Source organism: Mchenga conophoros, linkage group LG16 (assembly GCF_057382185.1).
Source record: "Mchenga conophoros isolate Kocher_MC1m ecotype Shallow Benthic linkage group LG16, M_conophoros_male_GT1.1, whole genome shotgun sequence".
NCBI classification, from domain to species: domain Eukaryota; kingdom Metazoa; phylum Chordata; class Actinopteri; order Cichliformes; family Cichlidae; genus Mchenga; species Mchenga conophoros.
This window is the reverse complement of record NC_140541.1, coordinates 39,854,472-39,870,384: the sequence shown is the minus strand read 5'-3', so window position 1 is coordinate 39,870,384 and position 15,913 is coordinate 39,854,472. Positions and strand designations below refer to the sequence as shown.

Sequence of the window (15,913 nt, the reverse complement as noted above, 5' to 3'; positions counted from 1 at the left end):
ATCTCTAATAATCGGCTATGTACCACAGGCCTTCAAGCTGGCTGTAGTTAAACCTTTACTCAAAAAGCCATCTCTAGACCCAGCAGTCTTAGCTAATTATAGGCCAATCTCCAACCTTCCTTTCATATCAAAAATCCTTGAAAGAGTAGTTGTCAAACAGCTAACAGATCATCTGCAGAGGAATGGTTTATTTGAAGAGTTTCAGTCAGGTTTCAGAGCTCAGCACAGCACAGAAACAGCTTTAGTGAAGGTTGCAAATGATCTTCTTATGGCCTCTGACAGTGGACTCATCTCTGTGCTTGTCCTGCTAGACCTCAGTGCAGCGTTCGATACTGTTGATCATAATATCCTATTAGAGCGATTAGAACATGCTGTAGGTATTACAAGTACTGCGCTGCAGTGGTTTGTATCATATCTATCTAATAGACTCCAATTCGTGCATGTAAATGGAGAGTCCTCTTCACACACTGAGGTTAATTATGGAGTTCCACAGGGTTCAGTGCTAGGACCAATTCTGTTTACATTATACATGCTTCCCTTAGGCAGTATCATTAGAAGACATAGCATACATTTTCACTGCTATGCAGATGACACCCAGCTCTATCTGTCCATGAAGCCAGATAACACACACCAATTAGTTAAACTGCAGGAATGTCTTAAAGACATAAAGACCTGGATGGCCGCTAACTTTCTGCTTCTTAATTCAGATAAAACTGAGGTTATTGTACTCGGCCCTGAAAATCTTAGAAATATGGTATCTAATCAGATTCTTACTCTGGATGGCATTACCTTGGCCTCCAGTAACGCGGTGAGGAACCTTGGAGTCATTTTTGACCAGGACATGTCCTTCAACGCACATATTAAACAAATATGTAAGACTGCTTTCTTCCATTTGTGCAACATCTCTAAAATTAGAAATATCCTGTCTCAGAGTGACGCTGAAAAACTAGTTCATGCATTTATTACTTCCAGGCTGGACTACTGTAATTCATTATTATCAGGATGTCCAAAAAACTCACTGAAAAGCCTTCAGCTAATCCAAAATGCTGCAGCAAGAGTCCTGACAGGGACTAGAAAGAGAGAGCATATTTCTCCTGTTTTGGCTTCCCTTCATTGGCTTCCTGTTAAATCCAGAATTGAATTCAAAATCCTGCTCCTCACATACAAGGTCTTAAATAATCAGGCCCCATCTTATCTTAATGACCTTGTAGTACCATATCACCCTATTAGAGCGCTCCGCTCTCGCTCTGCAGGCCTACTTGTTGTTCCTAGAGTATTTAAAAGTAGAATGGGAGGGAGAGCCTTCAGTTTTCAGGCCCCTCTTCTGTGGAACCAGCTTCCAGTTTGGATTCGGGAGACAGACACTATCTCTACTTTTAAGATTAGGCTTAAAACTTTCCTTTTTTCTAAAGCATATAGTTAGGGCTGGACCAGGTGACCCTGAATCCTCCCTTTGTTATGCTGCAATAGATGTAGGCTGCCGGGGGATTCCCATGATGCATTGAGTTTTTCCTTTCCAGTCACCTTTCTCACTCACTATGTATTAATAGACCTCTCTGCATTGAATCATATCTGTTATTAACCTCTGTCTCTCTTCCACAGCATGTCTTTATCCTGTCTTCCTTCTCTCACCCCAACCGGTCGCAGCAGATGGCCGCCCCTCCCTGAGCCTGGTTCTGCCGGAGGTTTCTTCCTGTTAAAAGGGAGTTTTTCCTTCCCACTGTCGCCAAAGTGCTTGCTCATAGGGGGTCATATGATTGTTGGGTTTTTCTCTGTATCTATGAAGCGCCTTGAGGCGACTTTTGTTGTGATTTGGCGCTATATAAATAAAATTGAATTGAATTGAATTGAATTGAGGTGCAATCTTATGCAAGACATTAGGAGCTATGTAAAGGCGATGTATGATTTGTATTGGGTTTCTCGCAAGCGGTTGCAAGTAAAAGTGGAACTACCCATGTTAATGGCTCCTTTCCACTCCTCTTCGGTATATTGATTATTAAGATCTCTCTCCTATTTATGAATAGCACTCAATGTGTTGCTACTGAGAGTATATAGGAGAGAATAAAAGGCTGAGATAAAATGAGTTCTGTCTTTTCGCTTAATAAGAAATGTCTCAATATCATCATATATAACTAGTTCTGAAGACTGTGGAATTTTAGAATGAACAAAGGTACGAACCTGGAGAAAGCCAAAAAAGTGGTCTCTAGGAATTAGAGATGGACCGATCCGATATTAAGTATCGGTATCTGACGTAAATTACTTGATCGGATATCAAGGAATAAAAAATGTAATCCGATCCATTAAATATCAAAAAAAGCACCTCACAAAACTTGCGACATGGCATAAGTCTGCTCATAACTGTAGCACGTCGGAGCAGTGTGAGTCAGGTGATAGAGCGGCTGTGTGTATTTGTAGCCTCGCTACCAATCTGGCATTTCATCTCTGAGGAAGTTATCCCAGAGAGAAGTAAAGAAAGTCTGTAAGTTCATCTCTGAATGTTTGTAAAGCATTCCCGCATTAAGCTTAACAACCGATGTATGGAGCGACTGCCTCTTCTCCCCCTCCCCCTCCTGCTGCTACTTCAATCGTGAAACTGATTAATGATCAGCTGATCGGCTTTTCTGTCGCGAGTCCGTCTCTCTTGCTTGTTTATCGCCCACTTCGCGCCAGAAACAGGAAACCAGCGACTGAACAACAGCAGCACGTTTAAGCTTGGTAAGATGTTGTTAGAATTTATTTAATATTACTTTCTACACCAGGATCTTTTTCTACGTAGCTGACGGCTGGTAACTGTGCAGGGGTGGATCTAGCAAAGTTTAGCCAAGGGGGCCCGATAGGGCATTAACAGGGAAAAGGGGGGCACAAAGACATACTTTTCTCTCTTATTCTGATTTAAAATGTCTAGCTTTTAATAAAAATTATCCGAATCTTACACCCAAAGTTTTAATCTGATGTAAAATGTATAGAAGTCCATTACTGTATATAGTAATTATATAGTCAAATATACCCTAGTAAGCTATAGTACTTTTTCCTTTGGGAAGGAACCATCTGTGCAGTCTGCAGTTCTGTTGAAGAAAGATGTTGAATCTATTTAATTATTCTTGAAAAATAATTGATTTCTGTGCATTTTTTTTTCACACTGCATCAAATTAAAGTTGATTACGCCGATTAAGCATAATGAGGTGGAGGGTTTCCTATTTTTCTTTCTCTGAGTTTTAGAACCAGATTGGTTAGGTTGCTTACTCTTTAAAATACCAGAATAGGGATGACGGAGTAGGTTTAAGTTTATTAGCTTGATCAGTATTGCTGAACTATGAAATATTTTGGGTGCAGTGTATTTTTTGCATACAGGTGTAACAGAATAGCTTTAGTGTTTTTGTTTTGTTAAAACTTGAGTATACAAACTTACAAAAAAGCAGCAAGATATTAAAAAAAGCCGTTTTATTGATTATAAAACACACTATATCAGATTCATTTCGGTATCGGCACATATCCAAATTTACGATATCGGTATCGGTATTGGACATAAAAAAGTGGTATCGTGCCATCTCTACTAGGAATATTAAAATTTGACTGCAATTGCTCAAAGTTCATCAGTGTGTTGTTTTGATACAAATCGCCAATTACCCTTAATCCATTTTTATGCCACTTATCGAACATACTGCGAGACATTCCTGGAACGAAGTCTTTGTTTCTCAGTAAAGGAGTCAAGAATGAAGTGCAATCTTCTCTACCCAACCTTCTACGCATTTCCCTCCAGACCCTTATTGTATTATAAATGATTGGGTTATTCTTAATCCCCATTTGTAATATTGTTTTTTGTCACAGACAGCTAAACTCCAAAGGGAATAAGGTAAAGTGGACAAAGAGTCTAGGTGAGAGTGAGAATTTAGAAAAGCATGTAGCCACTCCCATAAGACACCGCTATGACATGCCCAATTATAAAAAATTAAATTTGGTAAGCCTAAGCATCCCCTATCTATAGGCAGTTGTAAAGTTCCGATCCTTAATCTAGGTTTCTTGCCACGCCAGATAAATTTTGAAAAGGCTTTTTTTATATCTCAAGAAACTTTCTGGGTGATCAGTAAAGGCAGCATTTGTAGGGGATATAATAAACGCGGGAGAATACTCATTTTGATTAAATTCACGCGCCCCATAAGAGAAAGCGGCAATTTTTGCCATCTATCTAAATCTCTTTAAATTTTTATTATAACGGGTGATAAGTTCAGTTTCCATAAATCTTTAAGAACTGGTGGAATGTTTAGCCCAAGGTATGTAAAGCCGCTGGGGGACAATTAAAAGGGGTTAGAAATATCTGGCAAAGAGTTAATCTGATCACCCAGCGGCATGACCTCTGATTTCCCAAAATTAATTCTGTAACCAGAGAAAGAGCTGAACTCATGTATAGTGGACATAATTGCTGGTATTGATTGTTCTGGTTTTGATAAGAACAGCAAAATATCGTCAGCATACAATGCTATCTTATGATTTGTTCCACCCACTGTTATACCATGCACATCTTGGTGCTGGCGAATGGCCTCAGCTAGAGGTTCAAGTACTAATGCAAAGAGGAGAGGGGACAGCCTTGCCTCGTACCTCTTTGCAGTGGAAACGCTGATGATTGTACATGATTGTCCAAGCTTCTGGAAGTTTGTAGATAGTTTTAATCCATGCAATAAAACCCTCACCTAAGCCAAATCTTTCTAATACATTAAATAAATATGTCCACTCGATTCTGTCAAATGCCCTTTTGGCATCTAAAGATATAACATTTATAATTTGTCTGATTCGAGTATTGTATAATATTTAATAGTCTACAAATATTAGACGAGAAATGATTTTGAATAAAGCCTGTTTGATCAGGGTTTATAAGCAGTGTGAGAATGCCCTCTAGCCTCCTTACTAATAGCTTGGAGAGTAATTTAGGATCGACATTGATGAGGCTGATCGGTCTGTACGATTCACACCTATCTGGTGATTTATTTTTCTTTCAAATTAACAAAATATTTGCCGGTCTGAGTTTTGAGGGCAATTGTTCATTCTTAAAACAGTCCTTTTAAGAATGAACAATGGTCCTGCAAGAAGATGACTTAGTTTTTTATAAAACTCTGGGCAGAAACCATCAGGCCCTGGTGCTTTTCCACCTTTAACCTCCTAAGACCTGAACTCCTCCACGGCATACATTTTTAATTTGTCTTTGATATTTGGGCATATTGGGGCCAGATGAATGTAAAAACAAAGAATTGCCAGATGTTTGTTTTTTTTTTTTAACCTTATTTTTGTTTTGAAGAAAAATAAGAGCTACATTTGAGGATATTTGTTTAAAATTTTGATAGAACAGTAGCAGTATAATGTCCTCGTAAGTGGATATTAGGCCCATGTAGAGCAAAATTCAGTATTTTGGTCTAAAGAACACAAAGTGTGATGTCCACATATGTGGACGCCAGGTCCTAGGAGGTTAAGGGAGTTAATAGCAAGTCGCACTTCCTCCTCTGTCATAGGGTTCTTTAACTTTTTCCTGTGACTTTCTGATAACGATACAACAGGCACGTTCTCTAGAAATTCCCACATCTTCCCATCTGTATTACTACACTCTGATGAGTACAAGTGCATATAGAACTGCTTCATAATTTGATTGATATCCGTTGTTTTATAATGCTTGACATGTTTATTATCAAACAGTGATGGTATGACGTTTGTATCTGTCCTGCCTTTTGCTATTTTTGCTAAGAGACGGCCAGGTTTGTTCCCAGATTCTTATAATTTATGCTTAGCAAAGAAAATTGCTGCCTTTGCTCTTTTAGTCAGTAATTGATTTAAAGCTGAGCGGGCTACTTCTAACTTCTTAAGTATAGTTTTGGACCTGGAGATTTTAAACTGCACTTCTAGTTTTTGTATTATGTGCACTAAATTGAGTTGTTCTTACATTGAAGCCTTTTTCTGCGCTGTGGTGTATGAGATAATACTACCCCTAAGATAGGCTTTTGCAGTTTCCCACAATAAAGATGGGCTTACATCTTCCGTTATATTAATGGTCATAAAAACATTCCACTCTTTAGTGATATACTCAATAAATAGGGGGTTACTCAATAAATAAGGATTTGTCCTCCATCGGCGGGAATATGGCTCAAAATAAGGTGGGTGAATATTTATACTTACTACTGAATGACCAGATAATGGAAAAGAACTTATTGAGCACTCTTCAATCCTATCCAACACCATCCTGGATGACAGGCGCAAATCTATTCTTGAGAAAATCTGATGGGGGCAAGAAAAAAAAGTGAAATCCCTATCTGTGGGGTGAGCTACTCGCCAGGAATCAAAAATTTCTAGATCAGAAGAAAACTCTATCAGTCTAATGCTTTTTGGCGACAAGTCACCCCCTGGTGGAGATTTATCAACCCTAGGATCAGGAACACAATTAAAGTCACCTCCCAAAACCAAATATGGGGAAGCTATGGCTGAAACATGGGTTAAGAGATTGGGGGAAAACAAAACATCTTCTGAATTTGGACCATAAACACATCCTATGGAGATAGATTCTCTAAATAAGAAACCGCATATAAGAATGTAGCGTCCTTCCTTATCTTTTATGACTTTTTCTATGGTTAGAGGCAGATTACGATGGATAAGGATGGCTACTCCTCTACTTTTTGTATTATAGGATGAGTAAAAAACTTGGCCAGCCCAACTTCTTTTTAGTTTTGAGTGTTCCAAATCATTTAAATGACTTTCTGAAAGTAAGGCAATTTGTGTTTTTTCTTTCTTCAAGAATGAAAGAGTTTTTGTTGTCGGGAATGCCTTTGTGATTCCCCTGATAAGCTAGAGAAAGTAGTGTCGTGTTCATTTTTTTAAAGAAGGAATTCAGAAGAAATATCTGTAGTTTTAAAAAAAATTGAATTTGCTTTGCAGTTGAAGTTACAAGTTACAGGACTGCACCTTGCAGTGAGTGCACCCATCTGTCCTCCTAGAAAGAAAAACCCTGAAATGGACATACAGTTTTTATACTGTGACAATGACAAACATTATTATGCCTATCGTCTCCCAACATGAATGTGGCAGTCTGCTACGAATCCTTCCCCGTTCAGTTCCTCTCACTCCCTCGACCTCCTATCTGCTCCTTTACTTTGAATCAGAAAGGCACAGACAAACACACACACACACACAAACAACAACAACAACAAAAAAAACACACCCTGCGTAGCCTTGACTATCTGCTATTATCCTTCTGCTGATTCTAAGGCCCAATTCAGGATACCTTGTTCTGACTTCCTGACCCAGAGACTGTTCTAACCATTACCATGTGTGTGTAAGCATACAGAGAAAAGAACCCTCAAGTGCTCAATGTTATCCTGCAAGATTCAGTACAGAGAATACCTGGACGAAGCTTTTGAACCTCAAACACGGAGCGCCAACTGGTTATGAGCACATTTGCATTGTAAATGGCCTGTATTTGTATAGCGCTTTACTAATCCCTAAGGACCCCAAAGCGCTTTACACATCCAGTCATCCACCCATTCACACACACATTCACACATTGTGTATATAATAAAATATTAAAACAGCTTTAGTTTATTAATTCATAAAGAATGTAATACTTTTTTGGGGGTTTTTTTTGTTATTTTGTTTTAATATGCATAGACTGATGTGACATCAGAGCTGCTTCAATGACTTTCAGCAAAGAATTTATCACTCATTGAATAAAACATGTTTTTGTCTGCAGCGGTCATTATGCTCGGTCTACAGGATCCAATAGTGGGCCCAGATACCGATGTTCAACGTTCAATAACGAACTTAGACCACAGAGGTAAGAGAACTGTAATGAGCTCCTTCAGATGTTTGTTTTCCCGGATAAATATGACCTGAAAAATCCTCAGGTTTTTATAAAGATTCATTTAAAAAAAAAGAAAAAAAAGATGAAACTTAAAAGATAGAAATATTATACTTGGTCATTTGCTGTTCTGAAGGTTGGTGGTTCGATTCCTGGCTCCCCCCTTAGTCTGCATGCCAAATATCCTTGGGCAAGACACTAACCCCAAGTTGGTCTCCAATGCATCCATCGGAGTATGAATGTTAGTTAGAAAGCACTCAGTTAACAAAGTGCTGGTGTGAATGGGTGAATGCACACGTTTTGGTATGGGCTTTGAGTGCTGAAGATAGAATAGAAAAGCGCTATATAAGAACCACTCCATGATGCTCATATCTGTGGGGAAAATATGTACTGAGTGGGTTCTTTAAAGAACAGAGCTGCTGTCTCTAATTTTCATGGCACTTTGTGTCTGATCTTTCAGAGTAAGCTGTTAATCAGTCTGAGAGGTCACAAAGAGACCCAGGGAAGAGCAGTTGGTTGCCACGGAAACCCATTCGATGAGGCTCTGCTCTTAAGATAATCTGAAGGCCACGTGAAGTTTGGAGGCCTGTAGTGATTGACTCTGCAGAAAACTGGCAACCTCTCTGCACTGGGCATCAGCTGACCCCAGTCTTTGATTTTACGTGGCCTAACACTTCACGGATGAGCTTCTGTTGTTAGATCTTTTCCACGTTATTAGAAACCCTCTAACAGCTGACTGACTGCATCCTATGACAGTACGAGACTGGAGTTCCCTGAGGTCCTGTGAGCGAGCCATTCTTTCACATATTTATTAACTGAGAACATCTTAATCGGAACAACCCCCCCTCAACAATTGGGACAAATCATTTGGCAAATTAGAAAGCAAAGGGGACCAAACATTGAGAAAGAGACCCTCATTTCCTCCTAAAATAGCAGCAGTTCTTTTGTCAAAGGAGCTTGCAAAGAAAAGCGTCTGGACTTCTTTAAGTTGCTTGAAGACGATGACGTGGATGACTGAGAACTTTCACAGACAGCAGTTCTTTTGTGAGGAATAACTTTAAATAATTCTCTTTACTGCAAAGTCACAGAGGGAGGTTTATCCTTAACCCAATTAATGAGAATACATTTCCTAGCTAGCAGAAATAATTTGTCACATAATTTGCGCTGCAAGTGATTTAATGTTACTTCTTTTGAGGGTAGGCCAAGAAGAAAATACCTAGGGTCCCTTTGATGCAGATTGTTAAAAATATTACTTAGTTCTTGAGATATGGAGCTCCAAAATCTTTTGATTAATTTACATTCCCAAAATGTAATGAAAAAAAGTGTCAGTTTCTATTTTGACATGTACTACAAAAATGGGAAATATGAAATATCATAATTCACGTCGGCAGTAATGACACCCGGTTACGCCAATCGGAGGTCACTAAAATCAATATTGAATCGGTGTGCAACTTTGCCAAAACAATGTCGGACTCTGTAGTTTTCTCTGGTCCCCTCCCCAATCAGACCAGGAGTGACATGTTTAGCCGCATGTTCTCCTTAAATTGCTGGCTGTCTGAGTGGTGTCCCAGAAACGATGTGGGCTTCATAGATAATTGGCAAACCTTCTGGAGGAAACCTGGTCTTGTTAGGAGAGACGGCATCCATCCCACTTTGGATGGAGCAGCTCTCATTTCTAGAAATATGGACAAATTTATTAAACCCCCCAAAATATGACTATCCAGAGTTGGGACCAGGAAGCAGAGTTGCAGTCTTACACGCTTCTCTGCAGCTTCTCTCCTCCTGCTACCCCCCCAAAAACCCATCTCCATAGAGACTGTGTCAGCTTCCAAAAAGACAAAAAACAAACTAAAAACCAGCAACAAACAACTTAAACATAAACAATCACAAAGAAAGAACAATACAGTATCCACATCTGAACCAAAGAGTAAAACAGTGAAATGTGGATTATTAAATATTAGGTCTCTCTCCTCCAAGTCTCTGTTAGTACATGACTTAATAATTGATCAACAAATTGATTTACTCTGCCTTACAGAAACCTGGTTGCAGCAGGATGATTATGTTAGTTTAAATGAATCAACACCCCCGAGCCATTCTAACTACCAGAAATCTCGAAGCACAGGCCGAGGGGGCGGTGTGGCAGCAATTTTTCACACCAGCCTATTAATTAATGAAAGACCAAGACAGACTTTTAATTCATTTGAAAGCCTGATGCTTAACATTGTCCACCCCAGCTGTGAAACTCAGAAACCAGTCTTACTTGTTATCATCTATCGTCCACCTGGGCCTTACACAGAGTTTCTGTCTGATTTCTCAGACTTTATATCTAATTTAGTTCTGAGCTCAGATAAAATAATTATTGTGGGTGATTTTAACATCCATGTAGATGCTAAAAATGACAGCCTCAACATGGCATTTAATCTGTTATTAGACTCAATTGGTTTCTCTCAAAATGTAAAAGAACCCACCCACCACTTTAATCACACTCTAGATCTTGTTTTAACATATGGCATAGAAACTGAACATTTAACAGTGTTTCCTGAAAACCCTCTCCTGTCTGATCATTTCCTGATAACATTTACATTTACAATAATTGATTACACAGCGGTGAAGAGTAGACTTTATCAAAGTAGATGTCTTTCTGAAAGCACTGTAACTAAGTTTAAGAATATAATCCACCCACTGTTATCATCTCCAATGCCCTGTACCAACACAGAGCAAAGCAGCTATCTGAACGCTACCCCAACAGAGGTCGATTATCTTGTTAATAATTTCACCTCCTCACTACGTACGACTCTGGATACTGTAGCTCCTGTGAAAACTAAGGCCTCAAATCAGAAGTACCTGACTCCGTGGTATAATTCTCAAACACGTACCCTAAAGCAGATGACTCGTAATCTGGAGAGGAAATGGCGTGTCACAAATCTAGAGGATCATCATTTAGCCTGGAGAAATAGTTTGCTGCTTTATAAGAAAGCCCTCCGCAAAGCCAGAACATCTTACTATTCATCACTGATTGAAGAAAATAAGAACAACCCTAGGTTTCTCTTCAGCACTGTAGCCAGGCTGACAAAAAGTCAGAGCTCTTTTGAGCCAACCATCCCTTTAACGTTAACTAGTAATGACTTCATGAACTTCTTCACAAATAAAATTTTTATCATTAGAGAAAAAATTACCAATAATCATCCCACAGATGTAATATTATCTACAGCTACTCTTAGTACCATTGATATTAAGTTAGACTCTTTTTCTCCAATTGATCTTTCTGAGTTAACTTCAATAATTACTTCCTCCAAACCATCAACGTGTCTTTTAGACCCCATTCCTACAAAACTGCTCAAAGAAGTCCTGCCATTAATTAATTCTTCGATCTTAAATATGATCAACCTATCTCTAATAATCGGCTATGTACCACAGGCCTTCAAGCTGGCTGTAGTTAAACCTTTACTCAAAAAGCCATCTCTAGACCCAGCAGTCTTAGCTAATTATAGGCCAATCTCCAACCTTCCTTTCATATCAAAAATCCTTGAAAGAGTAGTTGTCAAACAGCTAACAGATCATCTGCAGAGGAATGGTTTATTTGAAGAGTTTCAGTCAGGTTTCAGAGCTCAGCACAGCACAGAAACAGCTTTAGTGAAGGTTGCAAATGATCTTCTTATGGCCTCTGACAGTGGACTCATCTCTGTGCTTGTCCTGCTAGACCTCAGTGCAGCGTTCGATACTGTTGATCATAATATCCTATTAGAGCGATTAGAACATGCTGTAGGTATTACAAGTACTGCGCTGCAGTGGTTTGTATCATATCTATCTAATAGACTCCAATTCGTGCATGTAAATGGAGAGTCCTCTTCACACACTGAGGTTAATTATGGAGTTCCACAGGGTTCAGTGCTAGGACCAATTCTGTTTACATTATACATGCTTCCCTTAGGCAGTATCATTAGAAGACATAGCATACATTTTCACTGCTATGCAGATGACACCCAGCTCTATCTGTCCATGAAGCCAGATAACACACACCAATTAGTTAAACTGCAGGAATGTCTTAAAGACATAAAGACCTGGATGGCCGCTAACTTTCTGCTTCTTAATTCAGATAAAACTGAGGTTATTGTACTCGGCCCTGAAAATCTTAGAAATATGGTATCTAATCAGATTCTTACTCTGGATGGCATTACCTTGGCCTCCAGTAACGCGGTGAGGAACCTTGGAGTCATTTTTGACCAGGACATGTCCTTCAACGCACATATTAAACAAATATGTAAGACTGCTTTCTTCCATTTGTGCAACATCTCTAAAATTAGAAATATCCTGTCTCAGAGTGACGCTGAAAAACTAGTTCATGCATTTATTACTTCCAGGCTGGACTACTGTAATTCATTATTATCAGGATGTCCAAAAAACTCACTGAAAAGCCTTCAGCTAATCCAAAATGCTGCAGCAAGAGTCCTGACAGGGACTAGAAAGAGAGAGCATATTTCTCCTGTTTTGGCTTCCCTTCATTGGCTTCCTGTTAAATCCAGAATTGAATTCAAAATCCTGCTCCTCACATACAAGGTCTTAAATAATCAGGCCCCATCTTATCTTAATGACCTTGTAGTACCATATCACCCTATTAGAGCGCTCCGCTCTCGCTCTGCAGGCCTACTTGTTGTTCCTAGAGTATTTAAAAGTAGAATGGGAGGGAGAGCCTTCAGTTTTCAGGCCCCTCTTCTGTGGAACCAGCTTCCAGTTTGGATTCGGGAGACAGACACTATCTCTACTTTTAAGATTAGGCTTAAAACTTTCCTTTTTTCTAAAGCATATAGTTAGGGCTGGACCAGGTGACCCTGAATCCTCCCTTTGTTATGCTGCAATAGATGTAGGCTGCCGGGGGATTCCCATGATGCATTGAGTTTTTCCTTTCCAGTCACCTTTCTCACTCACTATGTATTAATAGACCTCTCTGCATTGAATCATATCTGTTATTAACCTCTGTCTCTCTTCCACAGCATGTCTTTATCCTGTCTTCCTTCTCTCACCCCAACCGGTCGCAGCAGATGGCCGCCCCTCCCTGAGCCTGGTTCTGCCGGAGGTTTCTTCCTGTTAAAAGGGAGTTTTTCCTTCCCACTGTCGCCAAAGTGCTTGCTCATAGGGGGTCATATGATTGTTGGGTTTTTCTCTGTATCTATGAAGCGCCTTGAGGCGACTTTTGTTGTGATTTGGCGCTATATAAATAAAATTGAATTGAATTGAATTGAATTGAGGTGCAATCTTATGCAAGACATTAGGAGCTATGTAAAGGCGATGTATGATTTGTATTGGGTTTCTCGCAAGCGGTTGCAAGTAAAAGTGGAACTACCCATGTTAATGGCTCCTTTCCACTCCTCTTCGGTATATTGATTATTAAGATCTCTCTCCTATTTATGAATAGCACTCAATGTGTTGCTACTGAGAGTATATAGGAGAGAATAAAAGGCTGAGATAAAATGAGTTCTGTCTTTTCGCTTAATAAGAAATGTCTCAATATCATCATATATAACTAGTTCTGAAGACTGTGGAATTTTAGAATGAACAAAGGTACGAACCTGGAGAAAGCCAAAAAAGTGGTCTCTAGGAATTAGAGATGGACCGATCCGATATTAAGTATCGGTATCTGACGTAAATTACTTGATCGGATATCAAGGAATAAAAAATGTAATCCGATCCATTAAATATCAAAAAAAGCACCTCACAAAACTTGCGACATGGCATAAGTCTGCTCATAACTGTAGCACGTCGGAGCAGTGTGAGTCAGGTGATAGAGCGGCTGTGTGTATTTGTAGCCTCGCTACCAATCTGGCATTTCATCTCTGAGGAAGTTATCCCAGAGAGAAGTAAAGAAAGTCTGTAAGTTCATCTCTGAATGTTTGTAAAGCATTCCCGCATTAAGCTTAACAACCGATGTATGGAGCGACTGCCTCTTCTCCCCCTCCCCCTCCTGCTGCTACTTCAATCGTGAAACTGATTAATGATCAGCTGATCGGCTTTTCTGTCGCGAGTCCGTCTCTCTTGCTTGTTTATCGCCCACTTCGCGCCAGAAACAGGAAACCAGCGACTGAACAACAGCAGCACGTTTAAGCTTGGTAAGATGTTGTTAGAATTTATTTAATATTACTTTCTACACCAGGATCTTTTTCTACGTAGCTGACGGCTGGTAACTGTGCAGGGGTGGATCTAGCAAAGTTTAGCCAAGGGGGCCCGATAGGGCATTAACAGGGAAAAGGGGGGCACAAAGACATACTTTTCTCTCTTATTCTGATTTAAAATGTCTAGCTTTTAATAAAAATTATCCGAATCTTACACCCAAAGTTTTAATCTGATGTAAAATGTATAGAAGTCCATTACTGTATATAGTAATTATATAGTCAAATATACCCTAGTAAGCTATAGTACTTTTTCCTTTGGGAAGGAACCATCTGTGCAGTCTGCAGTTCTGTTGAAGAAAGATGTTGAATCTATTTAATTATTCTTGAAAAATAATTGATTTCTGTGCATTTTTTTTTCACACTGCATCAAATTAAAGTTGATTACGCCGATTAAGCATAATGAGGTGGAGGGTTTCCTATTTTTCTTTCTCTGAGTTTTAGAACCAGATTGGTTAGGTTGCTTACTCTTTAAAATACCAGAATAGGGATGACGGAGTAGGTTTAAGTTTATTAGCTTGATCAGTATTGCTGAACTATGAAATATTTTGGGTGCAGTGTATTTTTTGCATACAGGTGTAACAGAATAGCTTTAGTGTTTTTGTTTTGTTAAAACTTGAGTATACAAACTTACAAAAAAGCAGCAAGATATTAAAAAAAGCCGTTTTATTGATTATAAAACACACTATATCAGATTCATTTCGGTATCGGCACATATCCAAATTTACGATATCGGTATCGGTATTGGACATAAAAAAGTGGTATCGTGCCATCTCTACTAGGAATATTAAAATTTGACTGCAATTGCTCAAAGTTCATCAGTGTGTTGTTTTGATACAAATCGCCAATTACCCTTAATCCATTTTTATGCCACTTATCGAACATACTGCGAGACATTCCTGGAACGAAGTCTTTGTTTCTCAGTAAAGGAGTCAAGAATGAAGTGCAATCTTCTCTACCCAACCTTCTACGCATTTCCCTCCAGACCCTTATTGTATTATAAATGATTGGGTTATTCTTAATCCCCATTTGTAATATTGTTTTTTGTCACAGACAGCTAAACTCCAAAGGGAATAAGGTAAAGTGGACAAAGAGTCTAGGTGAGAGTGAGAATTTAGAAAAGCATGTAGCCACTCCCATAAGACACCGCTATGACATGCCCAATTATAAAAAATTAAATTTGGTAAGCCTAAGCATCCCCTATCTATAGGCAGTTGTAAAGTTCCGATCCTTAATCTAGGTTTCTTGCCACGCCAGATAAATTTTGAAAAGGCTTTTTTTATATCTCAAGAAACTTTCTGGGTGATCAGTAAAGGCAGCATTTGTAGGGGATATAATAAACGCGGGAGAATACTCATTTTGATTAAATTCACGCGCCCCATAAGAGAAAGCGGCAATTTTTGCCATCTATCTAAATCTCTTTAAATTTTTATTATAACGGGTGATAAGTTCAGTTTCCATAAATCTTTAAGAACTGGTGGAATGTTTAGCCCAAGGTATGTAAAGCCGCTGGGGGACAATTAAAAGGGGTTAGAAATATCTGGCAAAGAGTTAATCTGATCACCCAGCGGCATGACCTCTGATTTCCCAAAATTAATTCTGTAACCAGAGAAAGAGCTGAACTCATGTATAGTGGACATAATTGCTGGTATTGATTGTTCTGGTTTTGATAAGAACAGCAAAATATCGTCAGCATACAATGCTATCTTATGATTTGTTCCACCCACTGTTATACCATGCACATCTTGGTGCTGGCGAATGGCCTCAGCTAGAGGTTCAAGTACTAATGCAAAGAGGAGAGGGGACAGCCTTGCCTCGTACCTCTTTGCAGTGGAAACGCTGATGATTGTACATGATTGTCCAAGCTTCTGGAAGTTTGTAGATAGTTTTAATCCATGCAATAAAACCCTCACCTAAG

The 15,913-nt window shown here is 39.1% G+C and overlaps 1 protein-coding gene across 1 annotated transcript in view; it reads left to right on the top strand.

Annotated features, from left to right (window-relative positions):
• Window positions 1-15,913, top strand: part of LOC146557348 (NACHT, LRR and PYD domains-containing protein 3-like) — a 193,094-nt gene that overhangs the window by 83,732 nt on the left and 93,449 nt on the right. Inside the window, exon 8 of the mRNA XM_085248399.1 lies at window positions 7,724-7,807. Coding sequence (XP_085104525.1) covers window positions 7,724-7,807 — 84 coding nt within the window. The remainder of the gene's footprint in view (window positions 1-7,723; window positions 7,808-15,913) is intronic.